Source organism: Hesperophylax consimilis, chromosome 8 (genome assembly GCF_061612785.1).
Source record: "Hesperophylax consimilis isolate HC1 chromosome 8, BYU_Hcon_1.0, whole genome shotgun sequence".
Lineage (NCBI taxonomy): Eukaryota > Metazoa > Arthropoda > Insecta > Trichoptera > Limnephilidae > Hesperophylax > Hesperophylax consimilis.
Genome location: NC_142843.1, coordinates 26,014,120 through 26,038,660, shown reverse-complemented (window position 1 = coordinate 26,038,660; position 24,541 = coordinate 26,014,120). Strand labels below are relative to the sequence as shown.

Sequence of the window (24,541 nt, the reverse complement as noted above, 5' to 3'; positions counted from 1 at the left end):
AAGTGTACATGCATGTATGAGCGCGTAAATATGCGTGTACACGCATACATCCACACACACACTTATTCATATTTATAGATGCATACATATTCATACAAAGATATACAAATATATATGTATACATACATACATACACATATATATATGTATGCATACATACATACACACATATACACATGCCTACTTGTACATAGTTGTTTATTCACTATCTGAGAATGAGAAACAAGTGATTAACACTGTCACAATCATTAATCAAGAAGTCATCAAGCGCCTTTTTGAAAGTGAGATATTTGGTTATTGACTTTATTTCAATTGATAAATTGTTAAATATTTTAGGGGCAAGAAAGTTAAACTGGGACTGTGCCATTGAAGTTTTTGTTGCCGGAATAATATAGTTGTATTGGTTCGAGTATCTTGTGTTATAATTTGAATCGGATATATATTTTTTTGTAAATTTGAATTTAAAATAAGAGGTAACATTTTTTACATATAAGGATTTTATATTAAGAACTATATAAATATAACTATATCAAATACCCTATAATATTAATAATACCTCCACCTTTTGACATTTCCCATACATTCTGATGGCAACATGCATGAAAAAAAAATAGATAACCTTCATACAACCTTACTGCTTTTTTGCTCGTACATAAAAAAATATTAAAGCGGCTATTGTGGTTCAGAAAGGTAATAAAAAACATAAATACAAATATAATTGTCAGAAATTTTACAAAATATGTATGATGGCTCTGGATCGATGATGATGATGATGATGATGACACCAGGCGTAGTCGGCGATGACTGCGGTAGAATGGTTGAGATGCGGGTCAGTGGGTCAACACCGCGTTGATGGAGATCGGACTCGTGGACTTGTTCAGCACTGATGAAGGCGAGGAGTCTTCCGGGTACTTCAGCGTGAACGAGGTAGCTGAAGGTGCGATGGACCTGGTCGGCAGATGAGCGGGAGGTCAGGCTAGCGATGATGGTCGCGGAGCAGAGGCGCAGACGGCGATGAGCTGGTCGCAGGGTCTTTTACTTTGTAGTTTTGGGCGTTTTAACCTTAAAAATTAACCATCTGGTGAAAAACCTTTGTAATCTTCAAAAAAGATTAAAAAATCCTGCTGAAAAATGTTTGATATATCTAAGCATTGAGGAATCACAGCATTTTTATTTTAACACATTAATTTATATGTGGCATTTATTATGTATCTTTTTTGGAATACTAAGCATTTACGTATGAATGTAGCTTTTTTTCTATATTCTTGGATACATTGTTTTCCTGCATTCACTGTTTATTTCAATAGGACCGTTCAAAAACGATATACACAGGCTTCACTGTACTTGAATCTCAGTTTCTGAAATAGGTAACATATTAAATTCGTGAACCTATTATAATGGTCACTTCATTTCTCCTTTATGGATGATCAGGTCCGGTTCTGTGCAAGCACAATTGGAGCAGTCTATTATAACCTAACCTAACACAACGCCTTGAGGTTTTTACTAGCGCCAGGCGCTGTTTGACTCAGTGCCAGCCCTGTGGATGGTCTATATAAAATGAATCAAGTTTCCAATGTGTACAGGTCAGTCAGTAATAAAAACATTGGACCTGAAGATTGGGCAGTGTATGCTGATACCGAAGATAGATATGATAATGGGAAATGTGAGATTGCTCTTCACTAAATGCTTCACGGCTCAGATGGAAGGATCACTTAACCTCACAAAACTTCTCAGCTTGCAAGAAGGTTTGTTTCATATTTTCTTACTGAAATATAATATAAACTGTAAACAAATAATCTTTGAGAGCATCAGGTTAATAATAATTTAACCCATGAGAAGGCGAGCTGTGAGCATTTTGCTCACACAAAAATTGACTGATATTTTTCGGTATTAGCGAGCACCATCGCGCCTCAAGGGTCTAGGTATATTTCTAACTATTCACCACTCTCCCCTAGTGCAATCATGCTCCAAGTGGAACTGCTTGTGAGGGCCATGTACCATTGCGAGGCATTTTGTACATCGCACGCCTATCCAGTTGTTTTTTTCATAGGTTTGCTAAAGACTGCCAAAAGTTAAGGCCGATGTTAAGAAGAGATTTTATTTGTGTTGACAGCTGCATTTATTTAACTATTGAAGACAATATTAGCGATTCCTAAATGAAAATTTGAAACAGAAAAAGATACGGTCACATCTAAGATGGTCCATTCCTAGATGTGACCGTATCTTTTTCTAATTTTCTGTTTCAAATTTTTATTTAGGAATCGCTGTTTTAAAAAAAAAGCATGTTTTTATTGTCACTAACCCATTGGCCACAAACCCTGACTCACAGTCAGGCGTGCATCTCTGGTGCTTATCCAGCAAACCCTGGCTCTTGCTCAGGTTGGAGTAGGTTGGCCTAAAAACGAAAACTCTAGTGACAGCCAAATGCTCTATAGAAAATGAAGCATTCATTTCGTAGTATCGGTAATAATATTTATCTTTAGTTTTTCCCTGATATTTATTTTCAAAGTTTTGTAAGCAGCTGGCCGCCATTTAATTTCTTCAAAATGACGAGTGGTTCTGGTCTTAACAAGCTCGAGCGAAACTCGTGCTGGGCGGCTCACATTAGCCCAATTGCAAAGTTTATTGGCTGAATCGGATTATAACTATATAAGTGATAATTTAGTGGCATCAGATCCTTACTCCGAAGTGAGGAATCTGCAAATGAGGACGTCGAAGATTTCAATATTTTCACAAGCAAAGCGGGCCCGTCTGCTCCCGTTCCTTCTTCTAAACGCCACAAGAGTCAATTCCTGACCAATGTGTTTGGAATTTGTTTCCCAACATAACCAGGATCCTTTTTACTAGAAATCCTGGAATTCGCAGGAGTACGCTCAACGATTTTGCTGTTGATGGCAGTGAATACAATTAAGTATCGTCAATTTTTTACATTACGGCATCTATTGTTGTTAAAACAAACCGGTACGTGCATAATTTTCATAAATAATTTAGTAATATAATTACATTTTTATATTTTTGTTCATGGAATTAGCTTCTTAGGAATTAGTTTTATGTATTATTACATGAAGTATTGTGAATAAATATTAACTATTTTAGCAGAAAATTAATTTTACCTCATCTGTCAAAAAATTGAATTAATGAGATTATAGTGTTATATTTACTGTCTACAGATATGTGTTGGAAAAGATTTCCCCAAAACCAGAACTGACATGGACCAACATTACAATTGAAGAGCTGCAGACCTTCTTTGCCCAGTGCCTTTTGATGGCGTCATGTCGGAAGTCTTTCCTGAACCTGTACTGGACTAAGAGAAAAGTTATAGACACTTTTTTTTCGATCTGTTATGTCACAAGGAAGATTGATCCAAAAATATTTGTCCTATTATATCTCATACGAGAGAGACCTTCCGCTGTATTTGTAAACCAGACATTGATCTGTCCATTGATGATGAAATGCTGACGCTTATGTTTCTTATCTTCTCTATGGATATGAATCAGATGGTCACACTCTCTTCATAGATAATTGGTACTCCTCTCCAAATCTTTTCCTTAGTCTAAAAGAAAAAGGAACAAACGCTCTAGGTACAGTGCGAACCAACCGTTTGTATATGCCTATTAATATAAAGGGAAAGAAGAAGATGGTGAGAGGTGCAGCATCTGTCTGTACAGTCATGGGATGATGGCTCTTCAGTGATGGACAAGAAACCTATGACAGTCTTGTCCACCATTCATGAAGGCATCTCTATGAATTCTACAGGCAAGACGACTCATCGAACTCAAGAGGAGATCTTCAAACCTCATGCTATTATTGACTACAATAAAGGTACGGGGGAGTTGATCGACAGGACCAAGGTCTAGCTTCATTCCCCATCGTGCATAGGTATAAGAATTTTTCATTCAATTTCAATTTTTCAATCTCAAAGGGTATAAGAATTTTTTTTTGTGATATGTCATTATCAATGCTTATCAAATTTATAAGAAATTATGTTTTTAGACCCCGCACTACAATGAGTTAAGGATCAACGTGGCAGAACAGATCATGGAAAGGGTGTCTCTTCTTGACCGAAGTACAACAGGGCGATCTTCAGTAGGTGATAGTCCAATGATACTTCAGGGATGTCAGGGGGGCCACATCCCAGCATCTTTTCCTCCAGGACATGGAGGGAAGAAATTTCCAACGCGATAATCCCGCATATGCCGGGCAAGTAATAAAACCTCTGAAACGCACTGGGAATGCCAAAGTTGCAAAGTGGCCCTTCACGTTCCTGATCACTTTGAGGACTATCATACTAAATTTAATTTTTAGCCATGAGTATATATTTATATTAAAAAAATATCCATGTTAGATTTCATTATATTATTTTTTGTATCTTTGTGAATAAAAATGTGAAAAATGAAACAAAAAAGTTATTTTTGTAGCCTTATCTACAATTTTTTAATTTTACAAATTATTTTATGTACCTAAATTCAATATGTAAGAAAATTTAAAGAAATTAATTCATTTAAACATACGGTTTAAAAGTCATATCACATTTAGTACACCAATGCAGATTTGCAATTTTTCGTACAAATTCAGTGGTGAGGGCCAACTTTTTAGCTCAATAATTATGTGGCCAATGGGTTAACTTGAATCAAAAGTTTGTTTTAAAAAATGCGTATATTAACCTTCCAGCGGGTTCGCTGTCGTAAAATTTACGACAGACGTGCCTTATCGCTTCCCCCACTCTTACCACTTAGTCGTAAGCATCGAGCTTCGAGATATGCTAGAGTCAAATCAAATCAAATCAAATGTCAATCATTTACCGCAATATATAAGTGCTGAATTACGGGATCAAAGTGAATTACGGTCGGGCAGTTGAACCGATAACAGAAGAAGAAAATAGAAGCTTTCCAAAACGCGGTGTTTGTCGGTTATGTACACTGGATAAGAAAAGATCCTCACCATCAATGAATTGTTGCCGTTGCCAGTCCTTTACATGCAAGAACAATTCTTCAGTTGAGGTGGTTTGTAAAAATTGTGAGGATGAGAATTTTGATTCTGACTAAATAAGTCGATAAAATATTTGTTTTGAAATATTAACATGTTTAGAGTGTGGCTTCGTTTTTTTTTGAGAAAGTCAAATAATTTATTTTTTTAAGTGCTGCCTATCATTTTTCATTTTTTATATCATTTTTTCATAACCTTAAAGAAATTCCCTAACAGTTGTATAAAGAAAACACCACTTACATGGAGAAAACTCGATGACGTAAAATTTACGACAAGCGCCCGCTCAAGGGAAATTTCTCAACGCGCCCGCTGGAAGGTTAAGAATGGTAATCTTGGGTAAAAGTTTACCTATGTTTCATTATTATTTGTATATTTCAGACTCTGACAACTTATTACCGAAGCATGATAGTATGAGGCCAGATATTCTCTGCGCCATGGTGAGAACAATATCTCCTAACAACTTCAACATCATCAAACATGGAGATCCATCATTTTATGAGGTAAGTTTATAATGTATTATAAGGTACCATGAAGAATTTCAGCTTTAGAAGTTTTGGACTTTTGCTCCTATACAGGGTGTCTGGGGGTAAAATGCGCAACGAAGTAAAAAAAAAAAACTAATTTTGAAATTCCACTTTTTATTTATTTATTTACTTAATTTACTAACTGAAATTTAAAAATTGCATAATTTGGTCCTTTATAACAGAGTTTCACTGTATATAATAATAATTGTTTTTGAAAACCTGGTGAAAGAAGTGTAGCAAGTTTATTACTATTATCTTGATTTTTTTTTCAGAAAGGTTCTCTATTGCAAGTCATGTTGCTTTTGAGGGTCACCCAATCTTCTCCTGGCACCAGCACGAGGCCTATGAACCTATCAACTGGTGCTGGTGATGCGCCAGATGTGGACCCTTCTTTCCGAAGGTCCGCCCTGGCTCAGCTGGCCGTCATGCTGCAGCAGCCAACTCTCCACGAAACTTTTCTCAGCAATAATGGATGCAAAACAATCATGCATTATTTGAGGTACACCCAAAAATATTTTTCATTCAACAGATGAATGGTGGAACTCTTTATTTACACAATGAGTATTAATTGCACCTCATTCCAGATTAGAAGATAAACTCAGTACAATCTTGATGAGAATGGTAGTTATTAAGAATGTAATCACGAGTTCAAATAGAAGTGGCTGTGCTCGGTGACCCCAATAATTTCCTGATAATTCCCAACCTTTCTCTTACATATCTCTTTCTCTTCCCCACTTCTTTCAACCTCATAACATTCCCCAAATTGGTGTTTCGAAAGTCCTACTGATTTCGGACAGTTAAAATTCCTGTGTAATAAAATGGAACTCCAAGATGGAAATATCACTAGGTGGCAATCATCATCATCACTTTTGGCTCTACAACCCCTGGTGGGTCTTGGCCTCCTCAAGAGTCTTCCTCCACTCATCTCGGTCCCGCGCCAGCTCTCTCCAGTTTCGAAGCTCCAAGGCAGACAAATCTTTGAGGACGTTGTCGCTCCATCTTTACCTTGGCCTTCCCAGGCTCCTTCTCCCTATCGGTCTTGAGCTCAGTAGGGACTTTGGTTCTTGATGCTCGGTCATTCTCTCCACATGACCTAGCCACCGAAGTCTTCCCAGTTTTATGAACTTTGTGACGTTTAGCTCCTTAAACAGAGTATAGAGCTCATTGTTATAACGTCTGTGCCAAAATCCATAGTCCAATGATAAAGTCCACTAGGTGGCAATATAAATTTTAACTATACTGCATTAATTATTTGTACATAACTCAGGGCCTATGTCATCTTGGGGAATGCCACTTTTTTTATCACAATGTCTTAATCAATTTCAATTTTTATGCCTTATAAAAATAAATATTTACATAATAGTTCCATGATTTTAAAATTACTTTTTATCTCATTTCAGAGCTTCTCTGACTACTTATGAATATACATGCTTTCCCGAATCGGCCATGAGCTGTGTTTCAATACTAAACAGTCTCTGCTACAGTAATGCCAGCATTCGACAGTGGGTTTCTGAACGACAGGATATTGTACTGAACATTTTGAGGGGTAAGGTATATTATATTAATAAAAACGTACAGATTCTTATAGCGTGTCTATTTCTTCAGATGATTCATAAATCAATCAACCAATTGCATCGATCAAACGCGCGACATATCGTCACTTGCTCTCACAACATATGTAATTGATTACTGGATGTCACCGTTGTATGTCAAACCAATATTTTGTCTAGGATCAGTGTTATAATTTGAGATTCCATTACAGAACCCACATTCATATGTGCTAATAATTATTTCTAAAATTCGCCAATTCAGAGGCTACACAGACTAGGTAATAAGTTAAATAAGTTAAATCGATGTTTACCGCCACCACTTAGTGGCCAAACTTAAAATCAATATATTAGAATATTTGTAACTGATCCAAAAAAAAATCTTTTTTCTTACATGCACACTTTATCTTTATGTAAATTTTTGTATTCCTATTTTGGAGAATTGAGATTATCGCCAATTTAAATTGGTTGTTGGCTGAATGATTCTTTGGCTCTCCAATCCGCAGAATCCAAGGTTGCGGGATTACTCTCGGTGTGTAGTAATGAGAATTCGGGTATTTCCAATTTACTTTTTATTTTAACAAAACTCACGTTACAATAATTTTATGAACAAAAATAGATTGCGTACGCTAAAGAAGATTTAGGGCTAAACCGACGGCTAGACCACTGGAATGAGAGTAAATTAATTGCCGCGCGAGGTATCGCGCGCAGGCTCAGTGATACCAGTTCACATGAATTTAGGTAAAAGTAATGTTGTCATTATTTTCGGGAGATGTAAACTCCCTATAATTTACCCTACATTATGCTAATTTATGTTCCTTAAAACACCCAATCGGGCATAATAAATGTTTGTTGATTACAATTTGCTTTACAACAAACTGTTCTTGTTTATTCTTATACTAATGTTAAGCTATGTTCTGTATAATACCCAATCTGGCATTATAAAGGTTTGCTAAACACTTGCATTCTTAACAATAAACATTTCATATTTATTTTACTAACATCAACAATGTTACTTAATATTGTTCCGCTACTTTCATAGTACCTTATCTTGTACTCTTATTATTATATATTATTTTTTGAACAACTATTACTTGAATGTAATATATAAAACACGCAACACGCACAAACACATATATCATTATAAATGCCGATTTACATTCTCTTTTGATATTTTTCTTTTAGTGTTATAATTATTTTTTAATCTTTATTTTTATTTTAAATTTATCTTTATTTTAATGTTGTTTTTCTTTTTTTTTTAAATGAATAAATTATAAAATGGGGGCCTCAGCACGGGTAAACAACCCAGTGAGGCCAACATTACTGAATTGAAATATGAAATATTGTAAAAAAAAATGTATCAACAATAAAAAATAAAAAAATAAAAATGTACAAGTCTTAACGATAACTTGGATTGTACCTGCTTATGTTGCCCGTACTCGGCCTATTATAAATAGAATAAATAAATAAAATACTTACTTAACCTAACCACTAAAATTAATCAAATTATTATATACAATACTAGCTGTACCCCGCCACGCGTTGCCAGTCTCTCTGTGCAGATAGAGAAATAATAGCGCGTTTTGCTTTTACGTCCAACAGATTGCGTTGTTTAAAAAAAAATAATGTTTGTCTAACAGATGGTGCTGTTTTCAAAAAAGCATGTTTTTACCTGTCACAGGTGACATCTATATAATACTAGTGGGCTCGGGCAGACATTGTCCTGCCACAGAATGCCTTCTTTGTAGGGAAGATAAAATTTGTTGTTGAATATATTTTTGGATGAGAAATCTAAAAAAAAAAAAAAATGTTGAAATTTTTTTTTTAAATCTCGACAACAGCGCCACCTATCGGTTCCAAAACGATCCTAAGAAGCTAAAACCAACCATAAACATTCACAAAATTTCTTTGAAATCGGTAGGGCAGTTTTGGAGATTTGCGTGTACGAACACAGTGGCACGTGATTTTTATATATTAAGATAGTAAAATAAAAACACACGCGTATTCGAATGCAACGTTGAAGATAGAGTTAGCCAAATTTCACCAGTTTGGTAATAAAACTGTAGATTTGCATAAAAAACAAACCCTAGTGTTAATAAAACCACCGTGTTAATGAAATATTTTGTATTCACAGTTTTTATTGTTTTTTTGGTATCATCGTTCTTCTCCATAGACATTAGAGTTTGATTGATTTTTAAAAATCAAATCAAGGAATGAACTTTGAAATTTTTCGAACATACATTATGTATCGCAGATTGAGAGAACATAAAATGCATGTTCGCTTAGGGATTTCAACGATTCGCTTATATAAAAGTTAATTGTAAGTCTCAAGTGTTGTAACTAATATTTTAATGCCAACTGCTTATTTGTTCCAGCATTATACCTCTTCCCCAATGAGGAGAGCTTTTCTATTACGGTATCACAGTTATTATGTTTACTGTCATTTTCACAAGTCACTATTAATCTGGGCAGCGGTGACATTACTGGGGATGATATATCTAGTGAGCTCTCTTTGCCACATTGCATCTACAGGAGAACTAACTTACCATTCAAATGCAGCTCATATTGTAAAATAAGTCCACATAGAAGAGAAAATAAAAGTGGTAAGTCTTCGGCCATTCAATTAATTATGTTTAAAAAATCCTAGTTATACTATATGATCAACTCATTATTTCTTAATATTCAAAAGTGCCAAGTTATTCGTTTTCGTAAAATCCAAAGTCATGTTACTTATGAATACTCTTTAAATAATGTACTATTGACATCAGTCGCTCAGATCAGGGACTTAGGTGTTATATTTGATGAAAAGTTAACATTCACTCTGCATGTAAATGATGTAACAAAGAGAGCTATAAAAATGCTTGGTTTCATATGCAGAAAGGCGAGTGATTTCAAGTCACTTGAATGTTTGAAAACATTGTACACTTCTTTAGTAAGAAGCCAGGTAGAGTATAATTTGCCTATTTGGTCCCCATTGTATAAAATGCATTCTGACAATATTGAAAGGGTGCAGCACAAATTTCTAAGATTTATTAACTTTAAACTGAATATTCCAATTCAAAATATTAACTATGTTCTTTTGATGAAACAACTTAACTTAATAACGCTATCAGATAGGCGGATCATCACTGACCTTGTACTTTTAAATAAAATTATTAATAATTCCATTGACAACCCTGAAATTCTCGCCAAAATAAAATTTTCCTTCCGACTAGAAATACGAGGCAAAGTGCTACATTTTTCTGTGACAATTTTAAAACCAACTATGAAGCTCATACACCTATAAATAGACTCCATCATTTTGGCAATAAATTTGGGAATATTGTAGACATGCTTAAAGATTCCGTATAAGTTATAAAAAGAAATCTTTTTAATCATTTTACTGAGATGTATGAATTCACAACTCCGTAGTGAATACAGTTTTGTTTTTATATTTATGTGTTCCTTAATACATATTTAGCTTTCCGTAATCCACACTATTAATTTGAATTTACCTTAATTTAATCAAAAATCATAATTTATTGTAAACTATGTAACACAACTGTATTACTTGTTAACTACTTTTGTAAAAGCCCATTAGGGCGTAAATAAATAAATAAATAATATTTCTCTTTTACAGATTTATTAATGAGCGACCCATCGCTAAGCAATTACTTACGTATTTACTGGTGCACCGAGTGGTATGGAGGAGTTGATAAAGTCCTGCGATGGCCCTATGTTCCGGATTCTGCTACAAACAGAGAAGACTTTAGCTCCGTCCTAATGATGACCAGTGCTGATCTGGCAATCCTCAAAGCCAGCAGTCCGGTGCAAGGATGTGTCTCGGCACTCTACCAAATTCAAAATGCCTCCTCACATAAGGCGGTGAATAAAGCTTTAGATTCTCTCAACGGGTACGTTAAACAAGACAGTTTTAATGCCCAGTGGATTCCGCCATACTATTACCGCTGTGCTGGATTATTTTCCTGAATGACATGATTATCAAGGAAACGTGTTTTTACTTGCTTTTTGCTAAAGAAACCCATGAATATCACCCAATAGTCCATTGTGGATGTTTTCAAAAATAAGCCATTCATTCACATATTTAGTTTTTATACAATAAACCAACAAAAACGACAATGACAATGCATGCAAACCTCAGCAATTTTCCATGTAAATTGGAAAGTAATTATTATTAACGTATAATTGTGGTTTGCCTTCCAGATACTTGCTACTGACCAGCGACAGTGGACAGGGGATGTCTGGAGTAGACGACCTCCCGTGGGCCACCACCTTTTCTCGCTTCCTCTCCTCTTCTCCTGCAAGTCCCAACGATTCTTCTCTGCTCTTAAATGTCACTAAATGTCTATCAAAATTCCTGGAGGCGCTGATAAAGAATGGTTTGTAGATTTTCATACACTTAATTTGACAAAGCAAATTAACACAGAAGAATCTGCATGACAATAATAATTCAAAACTGTTATTTAGTTATTCCTTTTTATTAATTTGCTACTTTTTCTTCTGTTTTTCAGATTGCGATGATTTCTCGTCTGCCTCTTGGATAATTGAATCAATCACTGATACATCTCGTGGAATAGTATCTCTGTTAAAACACTCCGATTGGGACTCCAACTGGACGGATGGCGTTGATCAAACTCCCAACAGATTACGACAAAATATCATCAGGTTGATAGGCAACTGTTGCCAGTTTGGTCAAGCCAAAGATTCCTCTGAAATCTACAGAACACAAACACTCGATGGAGAATTAGATATTCCTTGGGAAATCCTTACCGATCATTTAACAGACTGCCTGGCGGAAGTGGATGTTTTCAATTATTACAGCCTAGGTAGGTAGTAGAAAATCTTTGACTTGAAACATAGCCATCCAAATTTATAGATTTGCCCCAACATGAAATCTGGGTATCATCGCCCTTAAGGTGATTTTCTCACGAAAACGGCACTATACAATTAATCCAATCATTATTATTATTATCATGTTGACGGGCTGGTGGCAAACTAATGGACCATATTTTCGGCACCAGAAGGATTCGAGAATGTTTTGAATAAATTACGACATCAGTTGTATATTCACTGCCGAAAAGCACACATTGAAATAACCAGATCCTGTGCAGAAAAGTACAGTTCACTAAAGTAAGACAAAGGTTTGCAATGCAGGCCATTGTGGGACTTTTCTGCGCAGAATCTGAATGTTCGTTTTTAAACAAACCACCTGGCATAGCAATGCTAAAAATTAGTGAGGTGGGTAAATTATAACACATTTGTAAAAGTGTCTGACTAAATAGTGTAACAAAATATTTAATTTTGGAAACAAGGCCGAACTTTTGTTCACCAGATTTGGGATTTGTAGTTTTTACGCAGCCAGCAATTTGTGTGCCATTGTAAAAAAGACTGGTAAATTTTAAGCAGATTTTATTTTCGAAGTCTGAATGGTGATATTACAATGCGAGTTGCCTGTATGCTGTCAGATTCATTTATTGATAAATCGTAGAAGGGGAGATGATCACGCTGCCTCCCGCGCTCTGAACAACTTGGTTTGTTCCGCATTCCCTGATTGGCTGGTATATCAATTTGAATGGCTATGACTAAATATATTTCTCAAGAGCCTAGGTACAATATACTTTGATTTTTTTTACATCTTATTTGTAATGCCACTCAATTATATTTTCAGCGTACGTTGGACAGATGGTAAAATGTTTGACTCGTCTTACCTACATCCAGAACAAGCAGTCTTGTAAAGACTCTCAAGGTGGCCTCATCAAACACATGGCACATTTTCTCTGTGTATCTTTTGTGGGCAGCAATTATATTGGATACAAGGGGCTGGCACTTGTGCAGAACTGCTTTATTGTTTTATGCCATTTACTTGAGGATTCATTGGGTGACAATAAAAAAATGCAGGTTTGTTTAAATATTTATATATATTTCATTTTCATAGATATAGAATTCCTTACACCGGAAATGTATTATTGCTAGTTCTTTCGAATCAAGTAGGTACCTGACAGGTGCTTGTATGAGAAAACAGTTATTGTTTCTATATAATATGTTTTCATTACAGTTTTGGCTTGATAACAGTTTGAACAACCCAGAAGATGATAATGTCCTTTCTGCTTGCCTCCTGTGGTATAAGTCAAACCATCTTCTCGTCCGGACACTCTCATTTAAAATTCTTTCTGGACTGTCTACTCAACCAGCCATTGTTCTCAATATTAGAGAAAGTAAGTACCGTAACTCTGATTAATCATTTTTCACTTACGGCAATACTTGCATACCAATTTATTTTTTAAATTAACATTATGTCTTTACAGAGTTTGAAGATTCGGACAGTAATGTTATGGAGATGGTTGTTTACAAAGTGATTGACTTGACTGAGGCTAGCATTTTCAGAGAGCAAGCTGCTATTCTTCTGAGCAATATATTGGTAAGATATTATTTATTATCAAGTTACTTCGTAAATAATATACTTTTGTCTTCCAACTTATTATACTTCCAACTATTCCTCCAACACAACTCAAAGAAGTCATTCTAAACATTATCTTCTACCAGGGCCGGCCCTGAGCATGTGCAATTGGTGCATTCTGCTCCTGGCGCCGACTTGCCAAGGAGCCAAGGCACTGATAGTACCTAACACCTAATACAGTGCCCTTGAGGTTTTTACTAGCGCCAGGCTACACTTGTGAGCTATGGACTCGCAAGTGCCTTTTTGTGGTGTTTCTATGTATGTGTGTAAGTGCAAGCGAGATAGCATGCTTGCGAGATGCTATAAAAGGCGATGCATACTGGGATTGTCCCTCTTTTGTTAACACCTCGACTCCGGTGATGGGTCTGGTTTGACCCAGTGTTTTAAAAAAAAAAGATTTTGCCGCAAATATTTCGTTTAGGCTAATTTCCTTTTGTCTATTCTTTCATCAAATATTTACCCACATTTCGACTCAAAAATGATTAAAATCGGACACGTTTTAAAAAAGTTATAAGAATAATTGTGTATAAAAACACACAAAAACTCCATTTCTTCTTAGTTGAATTCGAGCAGCCGACGAAACAGCATATCTCTCGCTCTGTCCTTCCGTCTTTGTCTCTCACAGTCAGCGCAGATGTTGTCAACCATTCGGGCACATTTCTAGTATTGTGATTTTTGTTTGTGACTTTGTTTTAATTTTTTTTTTCGTAGCGTACGAACGCAATGGCAAAGCAAAATTATTTATCTGATAATGAGATCGAAAAGCTACTTCAGTTCGAACAGTGAGATCAGTGATGATGGCGACTTGGAATTCGAAACATTAGATCCAGAATTTGAAAGTGATCCTGAAGAAATATTACTAGAGGAAATATCTGAAAGTGGAAAAAGAAGTGATAATGAAGTTAGTGTAGGAAATTCGAATGAATCCGTTGCAGATCAACATTTATACGTGTCGAATTCCGGATTCCAATGGAATTCTGCGCCACCAGCCAGCTCACGTACCAGAAGCCATAACATTATTTCTTCTACCCCTGGATTGAAAAACGGTAGCCAGAACATAGTATCCATCAGAGATGCTTTTGATTTGTTTATTTCAAATGAAATGGTGGAGGAAATTATTGAAAATACGAATAAATTCTGTCAGCTCAATCCGAAAAATTCTAGCTTTCCTAACATTACGAATACAGAAATGTATGCATTTTTTTGAGTTCTTTTGGCTTCAGGAAGAAATCGCGGCCGAAAGTTAGAACTATGCGAACTTTGGACTACCGAGGATTTATTCCGGCAGCATTTTTTCCCCTCCGCTTTATCTAGAGATCGCTTCCGCTATATTCTTAGCAATATACGTTTCGATAACATTTATTGAATGATATAATATATCGATGAATTATTTTTGTGAATTTTAGCATTTTTAATATATTTTAACTAATAAAAAACTGTTAAACTTTTTATAATTGATAGTGCTTTATAATTATTTTGCTGCTGAATTTGTAATAATAAATCCATTTGGTGTTTTGTGTATGTATATAAATTTTACTAATCGTCGAATCATTTTTGTATTTTCGTATTTAGAATATTGCTTTTATTCCGTTTTTTTAAATGAAAATTGTTAATTTAAATTTGTTTTGTTGAAAAATAAAAGTTTTGGTATTTTTTAATGTGTGTCATTCAATGGTTTTAATAGTGACAAATAAATTTGTGAGGAAAGTAAATACTCAACTTGAATTTGAATGCCATTATATAATATTTTCTAATATTTGCATAAGCAATCATCGTTTAATATGGCTATAAATTGAATTTATTTTCTCTCTACACATCTTTCTATTAGAGGTACAGCCACAAGTAAATTATCAAATAAGTGATTTATTTCTGGTATTTTAAATAATACACGATATTCTTTTAAATGCACACCATCGAAAATTTTAATAATTATAGAAATAAAAATGTTTGTTTCCGCTGACGAACGCTTCCTGTCCCCCTCTCCCGCACTGCCCTCCTCATTCCCCTGACCGTCACCCGGCACCCGCTCGGCCGTGTCAGGCCCGTCGTCGATTCAGTCGTTGATTAGCTGTTGCGCGGGATGTCCGCGCCGCTGTATATCGACGAACCGCAAAATTTACGGAATACTAATTTCTAAAACTTCCATCTTCATACAAGAAACACAGGGGATATGTTATGAGTTAATGAGGAACTACAATAATATCATATAAAAGTACGAATATGAACGAAAAATGCATAAAAAGCCATTTAATTTCATCATTTCAGCCGGGTCAATCTGGACCCACCACCGCCGCATGTGTTTCATTTTCAACCTCCGGGTATTACGTGTTAATAGCAGCTCCCCAATAAATATCACTACAAGATCACGTATCATTATTGTATTCGACCTTCACCCGCTACAATAATACTCCAGCCTCTACACTACATTGGCGTACATTACACTTTTCTTGGCTAGGTAAACTTGGGGCCAGCGCCCGATCTGCCATACGTTCAATAATGTGCAAAAAACTGGACGCCTCACTCTGAAGGGGAGCTGTGAGAAAATAAATATTGGATCAAAATTTACTTAAAATATTCCCTATTTTATTTAAAAACTACCCATAAAACAGGATAATTATTTTTCCCTAGCAACACTCACCTTTCAACTTCTCACTCGAACCCTTATGTACCCCGCATTTGACAGTTTCAGAGTTTCTGTTGAAATAAAAATTTGTGATGGAATTTTTTTACCAATTCCATATATTTAATTTGAACGTAGGATATATTTGTCTATCGTCTCTTAAGTCGAATGGATGCGATCCAAATTCAATAACCAATCACAATGCGTTTTCTTTGTTCCGGCTCTTGCAATGGAAACGTATTCAATATGCTGGGAACCATAAGTACAATATTTGTATTTATGACATTGAAGCCAAATCTAGGATGAAGGGAAATCGCCTTGCAGCCTGTATGACAAACTTTTGAAATGATTTGTATGCAAAGTGGTATAAAATGTACTATTTAATTTTTGCATTGTTATTGCAATTATCATAATTTTTATGTTGGTGCAATTATAATTGCTTATGAATTTTTTTGAGTCGTTAAGAGACATGTCATTAAAAAAATTAAGTAGGTACATCCTACTCCCCACCCTGCGTCTTTCCTAACCCAGGCAAATACACAAACACAACCAACAAATAATATTGAATATCTTATGCCCCTAGTACACGTTGGCCCAACACATTGGGCCAATGTGTTGCTGGCCCAAACTGTACAGGACCACTTGGCCGTTGCACGCGTTGACTGCCAACGTTTCCTGGCCAGTGTGTAGGGCTAACTTGTACTAGGGGCAATACCTTTTATAAATATATAACAAAAATATTAATTATAATATGTACGTATTTAGTTTACATTGTGTACCTTTGAAGTTTTAAATTGCCTTGTTAGTCAGCTTATTTAGTTTTAGTTTTTGCCTTGAGTGAAGTTATTTCAAGTCAATCGACAATTTTTTATTTTATGTTTAGGTTAGAATTTTTAATCTGAATAAATTTTAAAAAAATATGCAGGCGCATATATTTTTATGTTATCATTATGTATTAATAAAATGCTTATGTTTTATACTTTTTATAGCTATCCAAAACAGTAAGAAGCAACGGGATGGATCTTCTTAGTTCAGACTTTTATGAAAAAATAGCTGCCACCGTAACGAAGGTCTGTTTAAATGAACCTGAGGAGTTTGAAGCAGGTACATACTTGCATATATTCTATTTTTACACTTTGAAATTTAAAAAAAAATCAAGCTATATGAGGTTTATCTCTAATTCAATGTCTCATATTTTTCTAGGTGATAACATTCCATTGGATATTTTGACAAACCGAGAAAAATTAGAAGTTGCTCATTCGAAGAACGAATTAACCGTCCCTATAAAGCTAGTTGTGAACAGTGCCCCCAAGTGTTCTGTTCAGTTGCTCACAGCGCTGACTGATGTAATATTCAATATTTTATTGTACTATGATGACATTCCAGATGGCATGGAGAGGTCTGGGATCTTCAGGATTTTATTTCGGTAAATATGGATATGACCTCTTTTACCATAACTATATATATTTTTATAAAAATCCTTAACTCAAACAGAAATGTACCTATACTATTTCACAAAATCATGCATGTACCATAATTTATTGTTAACCCTCTGATGGGCAATGTAATTTTACCCCTTTGGATGGGCACTGTAGCCTGGCCAGGCCATATAAGAGGTGTGGCTATCAAACAAGTTTTTGATAAAGGCAGGTGTGCAAATAGTGTGTATGAATGTGTCAGTATGTTGTATGTGTATAAAACGGGACAAACATCCTGTTTGCGCTTACAGTACCAACGATGGAAAGTCCTTTTCTATCAGAATTCTGGCCAAGTAGAGTGACGTAAAAAAGTTATTGCAGTATCCTGTTTGGCCAGTATAGTGATACTTGTCAACTAAATCCAACACCACTTGTGCACCTTGATTCACTTTACAATCAGCATCTGGAAGTTTTCCAGTGTAAATTTGACATCTGTGCAGGTACTTGGTATCCGAATCACTGACCCATCAGACCTTGAAGTCATATGCGATAGCCTGTCCGGTACATGTGGTGTGGAAGTTTTCCAGTGTAAATTTGACATCTGTGCAGGTACTTGGTATCCGAATCACTGACCCATCAGACCTTGAAGTCATATGCGATAGCCTGTCCGGTACATGTGGTGTGGAAGTTTTCCAGTGTAAATTTGACATCTGTGCAGGTACTTGGTGTCCGAATCACTGACCCACCAGACCTTGAAGTCATATGCGATAGCCTGTCCGGTACATGTGGTGTGGAAGTTTTCCAGTGTAAATTTGACATCTGTGCAGGTACTTGGTATCCGAATCACTGACCCACCAGACCTTGAAGTCATATGCGATAGCCTGTCCGGTACATGTGGTGTGGAAGTTTTCCAGTGTAAATTTGACATCTGTGCAGGTACTTGGTATCCGAATCACTGACCCACCAGACCTTGAAGTCATATGCGATAGCCTGTCCGGTACATGTGGTGTGGAAGTTTTTGCCTTAATTTGTTTTTTATTCTGCCATCTAAACGCAAACTCATCGGCAATAGCACCGTTCGACGCAGTTCGTCGAGTTGTATAGTATATTGACACCGCTTGCCAAAAAGTCAACAGAAAAAAAAATCACTTTTGAAAATCAAACTGGCCTGGCCAGCCACATTGGCCATCGGAAGGTTAAACTGTATTTATTTTTCCAAATGTACACTCCTCTTCCATCCACAAGCAAACGTTTCTATTATAAAGGCAGTACACCTTTATGAAACCGAAGTTTCCGATCTCAATTTCAGAAAAAATTATGAAATTTAGCGAATTTTTTACTAATTATTTTTATATCAAACGAAAAAAAGTGAGGTCTCAGTAATGTTTATAATACATTTTTCTAATGAAATGTGTATTTTTTTCATTAATCAGTAATTTTAGTTCAGTGTTCAGACGAAAAAGCGTAAGGTGGGCCATTTTTTTAAACTTTTTTATGTTTGATTTCAAAATTATATATTTATTTCTAATAATAAAATTTTAAATCGTATTTCACCACTTTTCAAAAACAGTTTTAGTTACATTCAGAAATATCCCATTTATTTGGATTTTATTGAGAAGCGGAAATACACACAAATTCTCCGACTTTCTGACAGCATCTATAATAGATAAAATAAAAATACCTTCATAATAGTATTTTTTTTAGCGAAAATACCCTATTATTGTGTTGTTTACAAAGTTTATTAATTTTAAAAATTGACATTGGGTATACGAGGGTGGTCTGAAAAGTTTCTGATCTAGCCCCAAGCGACTTCTTTTTGTTCCCTAATCTAAAAACTGCGCTAGGAAGACAGAGATTTTCGTCAAATGTGGAGGCAATCACCTTTGTGAACAATTATTTTGCAGAGAAAAACGCCGAGTACTATTTGGATGGGTTTATCATCATAAGAGGCGGGATTATCGCTGGGAGAAGTGTGTAGAGTTACAAGGAAACTATGTAGAAAAATAAATAAAAAAACTTAAGAAAAAAACTCTTGTTTCATTGTTATGTCGGAAACTTTTCAGACCACCCTCGTACTTGCATTCCAATCACAAAGATTATTCATCAATAGAAGCTCTTTATGGAAACTTTTATAGAAACTTTGTTATTGAATATCTGACAGTTTAAATGAAATTTGCATTGTCTAGGCTAGCATAGATACTTTCTGTATCACATGAGTTAGAATCATTGTTTAAACTTTGGTTATGTTCAACAAACAGAACTGAATAACCACATTCTCACTTTCTCATTCCTTCCCTCCCTGTTCCATTTGCTTTACAACTTCACATCCTACAACATCGGAATGCTGTGATGTCACTAGCTTGATGCATTTCGGAGTCTTATGAGTTCATTGAAACGAGATATGTTACCTGTGAAACACAATGAAATATGTATTTGTGCATCCATGTACAGATTTTTCTGTTGATTTAAGAAATCTCTTTATTTTTTCAGCTGCATTGCATTAAAATCAGAAAATACTGAAGTGAAATTTGTAATGATTACCGCAATATGTAGGATGTTGCATAAAGCAGTGAATATGTCTTCTGAAGTTCAGACCCTGCTGGTCAATACCGAGGACTGTGTCTGCTCTCTCCTCAATATATTCTCATCAGAATATACTGGTAAAAATTCTCTGTAATAGTATTTACTAAAAATAAAATGATAATTTATTAATTATTTTTCTATCAAACTTGCCAAGTAACCTTTCTGCTATGTGTATACATTTATAGCCTTACTAAAAAAACGGGATGAAAATTTTATTCAGTTGGTAAAATAGAAACTGATATAAACTAGTTCATGCAAAGATATACATACGTTGGTTATCAAGCCGAAGAGGGTTGTTCATCTGTTGTATAAACTTGAAATAATAATAATTTCTGAATTTCGGAATTTTCCCAAGGTATTTTAAATGTTCTATATATTTATTCATTTTGACGATGTCGTAAAAAATACCATTTTAGGAACTAGATAATATTACCTTTTAGATTTTTGTTTTTGAAATATATTTTACCACCACGTGCATTAGGCGTTTATGTTATAAAAACATCACTCTAATGAAGTTCTTATAAAATATAGACCATGAAATTCAATTTTAATATAGGTATAACCGTTTAACCCCAGTTTTTGACGTAAAATGAAAGTACATTTTACAACATGCAATTATTGTATAATTACTTAACGAAAAATAACACGACAAGTTTTGAATACAGGGTGTCCAGGGGTATAGTGCACAAACTTCGGGAGGTAAATCTACATGATGGTAGAAGTAAAATATAAATAACTTTTTTAGAAATTCCGTTATTTTTAACCATACAAAAATATTTTTGCATAGAAGAATATTATTTTCTTCATATAAAAAATTCAACTTTTGTACCTGAAACAACCTTAAAATGTTGAAAAAAGTTATTTATCTTTTTACTTGTACTATAATGTAAAATCACCACCCGAATTTGTGGACTTTACCCCCTGGATATCCTGGATTTACAACTTTTTTGTGTTATTGAATATAATAGTAAATTGACCGTTTTACGAACAAAAACACATTTTATGAAGATATTACAAGAAGACATTGTAGAAACAGCTGTCACCCTTGATAATGGCAGTAAAATAATCTAATAACTCGTGGAGTTGTTGCTGGATGCAAAATGTAATGTTGCCGGATTTAAGAAACAAATTAATATTATTTTTATTAGTACCTACTCGAATCTAAAGTTTTACAGTATTTATACAATGTGTTACAAAAACACAGTTTTACAGTTGTGTTTTTTTTAGTAAGGCTGATAATTCTTAAATGTCATTTTATGTTATGTTTATTTCAGTGTTAAGGTTTGGTAGCACAAACACAGTGAATACAGCTCTTCAAGAAATGTGGAAGTGGGGCTTTTTGCTGATTGGTTTCCTTTCGGAAATTAGAAATGGTTTTATCTGTATTTGGAATTTACTCTCAGAATCTGGAATGCTGAGCTTTTTCCAAATACTTCTGCTCTCTTTGGGTGATCAAGATTATAAAGGTAAGTTTTAAGAGGGCTTAAAGTCAAACAATGTTATCCACAAAAGTAATACCAATTATTATTATTAGCATGTTTTTTATAGATAATGTTGTTTGATGTCAAGCCCTAGAATTGTTTGTATGTTTTTTTGTAGATAAAATTATTGACAGCCCTCGATGATATAAAAGTCGTTTTGTTTTTATAATAGTACTAGCTGACGTGTACACGGCGTTGCTTGACTTTTCTCTACTTTCAATAAATATAATTAGAGCCGTACGGAATATATATAATCTATCATGGGATACACATGTCAAAGAAATATACTCACAGACAGAAATACTTCCTTTTACGATTCTGCCAAAGTATAACATCACATCTGTCATTCTACAAATAATTCAACACTCCTCACACAATAACACTAAACCAGTCTTTAATTCCGACATACACCAGCACAAAACACGATCACAAATACACTTATCGTCATCTACTTACACAACTAAATTTGGAATTAACTCCTTTTAGTAATTAAAGCGCACTTGAAGTGAAATGACACTAAACTGCGCTATATAAATGCCATGTTATTATTAAAGCATTTTATTAATTAAAGCAATACAACGCATTACCTAGTAATCTAAAATTTCCGGTAATGAACAAAAAAACATTGGCAAAAGCACTTAAAGGCTATTTCCTCACCAGTTTTATTAATGACTGACACATTCTTTCTTTGGAACTCCAAAATAACTTCTGCGTTTATTTATTTTAATGTATTTATGTTGTTTTGTCTTTAATCTAATGTTGTCTTTCCCGAAATGAGTTTTGTAAACTCACTGGGAATAATGCATTATAAATTTGTTATCATTTTGTAATGTATTATCTTGTAATAAATAAATAATATCCTTGTATTATATATATATATATATATATATATATATATATAGGTCCCACAACATTTATTGCGTCCGTGCGTAAATCCGTCTTTGGGCGTCCAGCACTTCTAGTTCTTTTTTTTAGATTGTTTTTGTGAATATTGCACTATGTTTTACTCACGATAATCGCTTATATCATATTTTTTTAATATTCATAATAATGCAGGTTTTGATGTTTATTACACTTTCATACATTTCTAGCGTCACGTACATACTCACGTCCGGGTGTATATTTTTTGTATATTGAAGGTTCCTTTTAATATAGGTTTCACGTCCGTTCACTCTAATTTAATTGTTACGTCTGCCGTATATTGCTGACTATTCTAATAAAGGTTTCACGTCCATACTGAATAATATATTCTTGCGTCCGAGTGTATATTTTTTGTTTGTTACATGGCGTTTTGAAGGTCGATTTAATTTTTACGTCTTCCGTATATACGGCCCTTAAGACTCTTGGATTTGTTTTGAGATTTGTTTTGTAAATTTAGGCCGTTGTTATGCCCCTTATATTATTAAACCCCTTAGGATTACATGACTTATTCTGATATGGGAGATATATTTCACCTTAAAAATAATCAATATAAATATTGTTTATTTTAATTCTTTTATATATCGAGACAAATAGACATCTATAATTTTTGCAATCTTTTCTTTATTTTGAATATCTACTTATGTGAGACTTCTTATCATTTTTACCAATGTATCTTATTTTATTATACGCTTTCGTTGTAACATTTTTTTTTCATTCTATTTTGTTTTCTCTATTGTTTTAATTTTGAAGAATTTATAATAACTGCGATACTCAACTATTAAACTAGAATGTAAACGTCTATTAGGTGTAATAAATAAATTAACAAATAAATAAACAACACAAAATATTTCTTACTTTTCTAGTGAAGTTTTCACGTTCATAGTGAATTAATTAATTAATTACAGCATCTGTGGTTGAGAGATAAGACTCTCGACTCGCAATCCGAAGCCCGTAATCTGACGGTCAAACCCGGCGTGCGCAAATAAATTTTTATTTGTTTGTGTTATTTCACAATTAATACATTAAACATAATATAAAGTGTGTTTGCAGCACGTTCCAGAGTGAAATATACTCTCAGTATCGCCCTGGTGTGTGACCACCATTCCGAATGGAAACGTTATTTCCAAGCTTTTGCCGTGTTTGGTGACCAGATATAAATAGCCAGGTACTTTTCTACATTTCTCTTCCTCATCTTCTTCCCCTCCCCAATACCTTCACCCTAGTACTCAGATTGGGGATGCCACAGTCTCGCTGTTCCAGACGGGAGCGGTTGAGACTCTTGTGCGGTATATAAAAAATATATGCATATATATTTATGTTTTATTTTTTTGACATCCAGAAACACACCAGACCTGACAACAAACTGTCTATTGATAGTGAGAAGTTTTAATGAATATCTTGTTGCACCTTGTATACAAACGTACCTACTGGGCGCAGGCGTGCGACAATTTTTTTTACAACGATATCCTTAGTAAAAATGTATCATTTCATAACGCGCCAGTTCGCTCCATTTCAGAGGGCGGTCGGACATTTTTAGGTCGGGATATCAATTAACCGTCCACTGTAAACCATCTTACAAAAATGTCCACCCGCGCAAGGCGCTTTTTAGTTCTGAGTGCTAAGTGGCAACGTTGTAAATGAACTGAATGTTGCCAAATCTGGGGTTTTGCTTCACCAAGGACTCAAACAATACATAAAAATGTACAAATTCGCCAACGGCCATGGGGACGCAATACTATCGACGAAATGCGTGGACGCAGCACGGCCGTCGTTATGTATACAAAATAATATCTACTCGTGATTGGTCACGAGGATACAATACCATCGACGCAGAACTTCTGTCGTTACGTATTCAATATAATAATATCTGTTTTTATATTTAACTTAATTAGTTCAACCTCAAATTGCAATATTTTAATTAATGAGTTAAACTTATTAATACCATTAAGTTCAATATAAAAATATTTTTTTTATTTTTATTTCTTAACATCTTTAGTGATACAA

At 34.6% G+C, this 24,541-nt stretch overlaps 1 protein-coding gene across 2 annotated transcripts in view; it reads left to right on the top strand.

Moving 5' to 3' along the window:
* Window positions 1-24,541, top strand: part of ana3 (rotatin homolog anastral spindle 3) — a 55,348-nt gene that overhangs the window by 17,475 nt on the left and 13,332 nt on the right. For both annotated transcript variants that reach the window (XM_089634562.1, XM_089634560.1), the window contains exons 12-26: window positions 1,584-1,745; window positions 5,365-5,486; window positions 5,783-6,009; window positions 6,911-7,056; window positions 9,433-9,660; window positions 10,677-10,950; window positions 11,261-11,436; window positions 11,569-11,883; window positions 12,726-12,955; window positions 13,113-13,272; window positions 13,363-13,475; window positions 17,124-17,238; window positions 17,338-17,560; window positions 20,043-20,212; window positions 21,410-21,601. In XM_089634562.1, coding sequence (XP_089490688.1) covers window positions 1,584-1,745; window positions 5,365-5,486; window positions 5,783-6,009; window positions 6,911-7,056; window positions 9,433-9,660; window positions 10,677-10,950; window positions 11,261-11,436; window positions 11,569-11,883; window positions 12,726-12,955; window positions 13,113-13,272; window positions 13,363-13,475; window positions 17,124-17,238; window positions 17,338-17,560; window positions 20,043-20,212; window positions 21,410-21,601 — 2,853 coding nt within the window. The remainder of the gene's footprint in view (window positions 1-1,583; window positions 1,746-5,364; window positions 5,487-5,782; window positions 6,010-6,910; window positions 7,057-9,432; window positions 9,661-10,676; window positions 10,951-11,260; window positions 11,437-11,568; window positions 11,884-12,725; window positions 12,956-13,112; window positions 13,273-13,362; window positions 13,476-17,123; window positions 17,239-17,337; window positions 17,561-20,042; window positions 20,213-21,409; window positions 21,602-24,541) is intronic.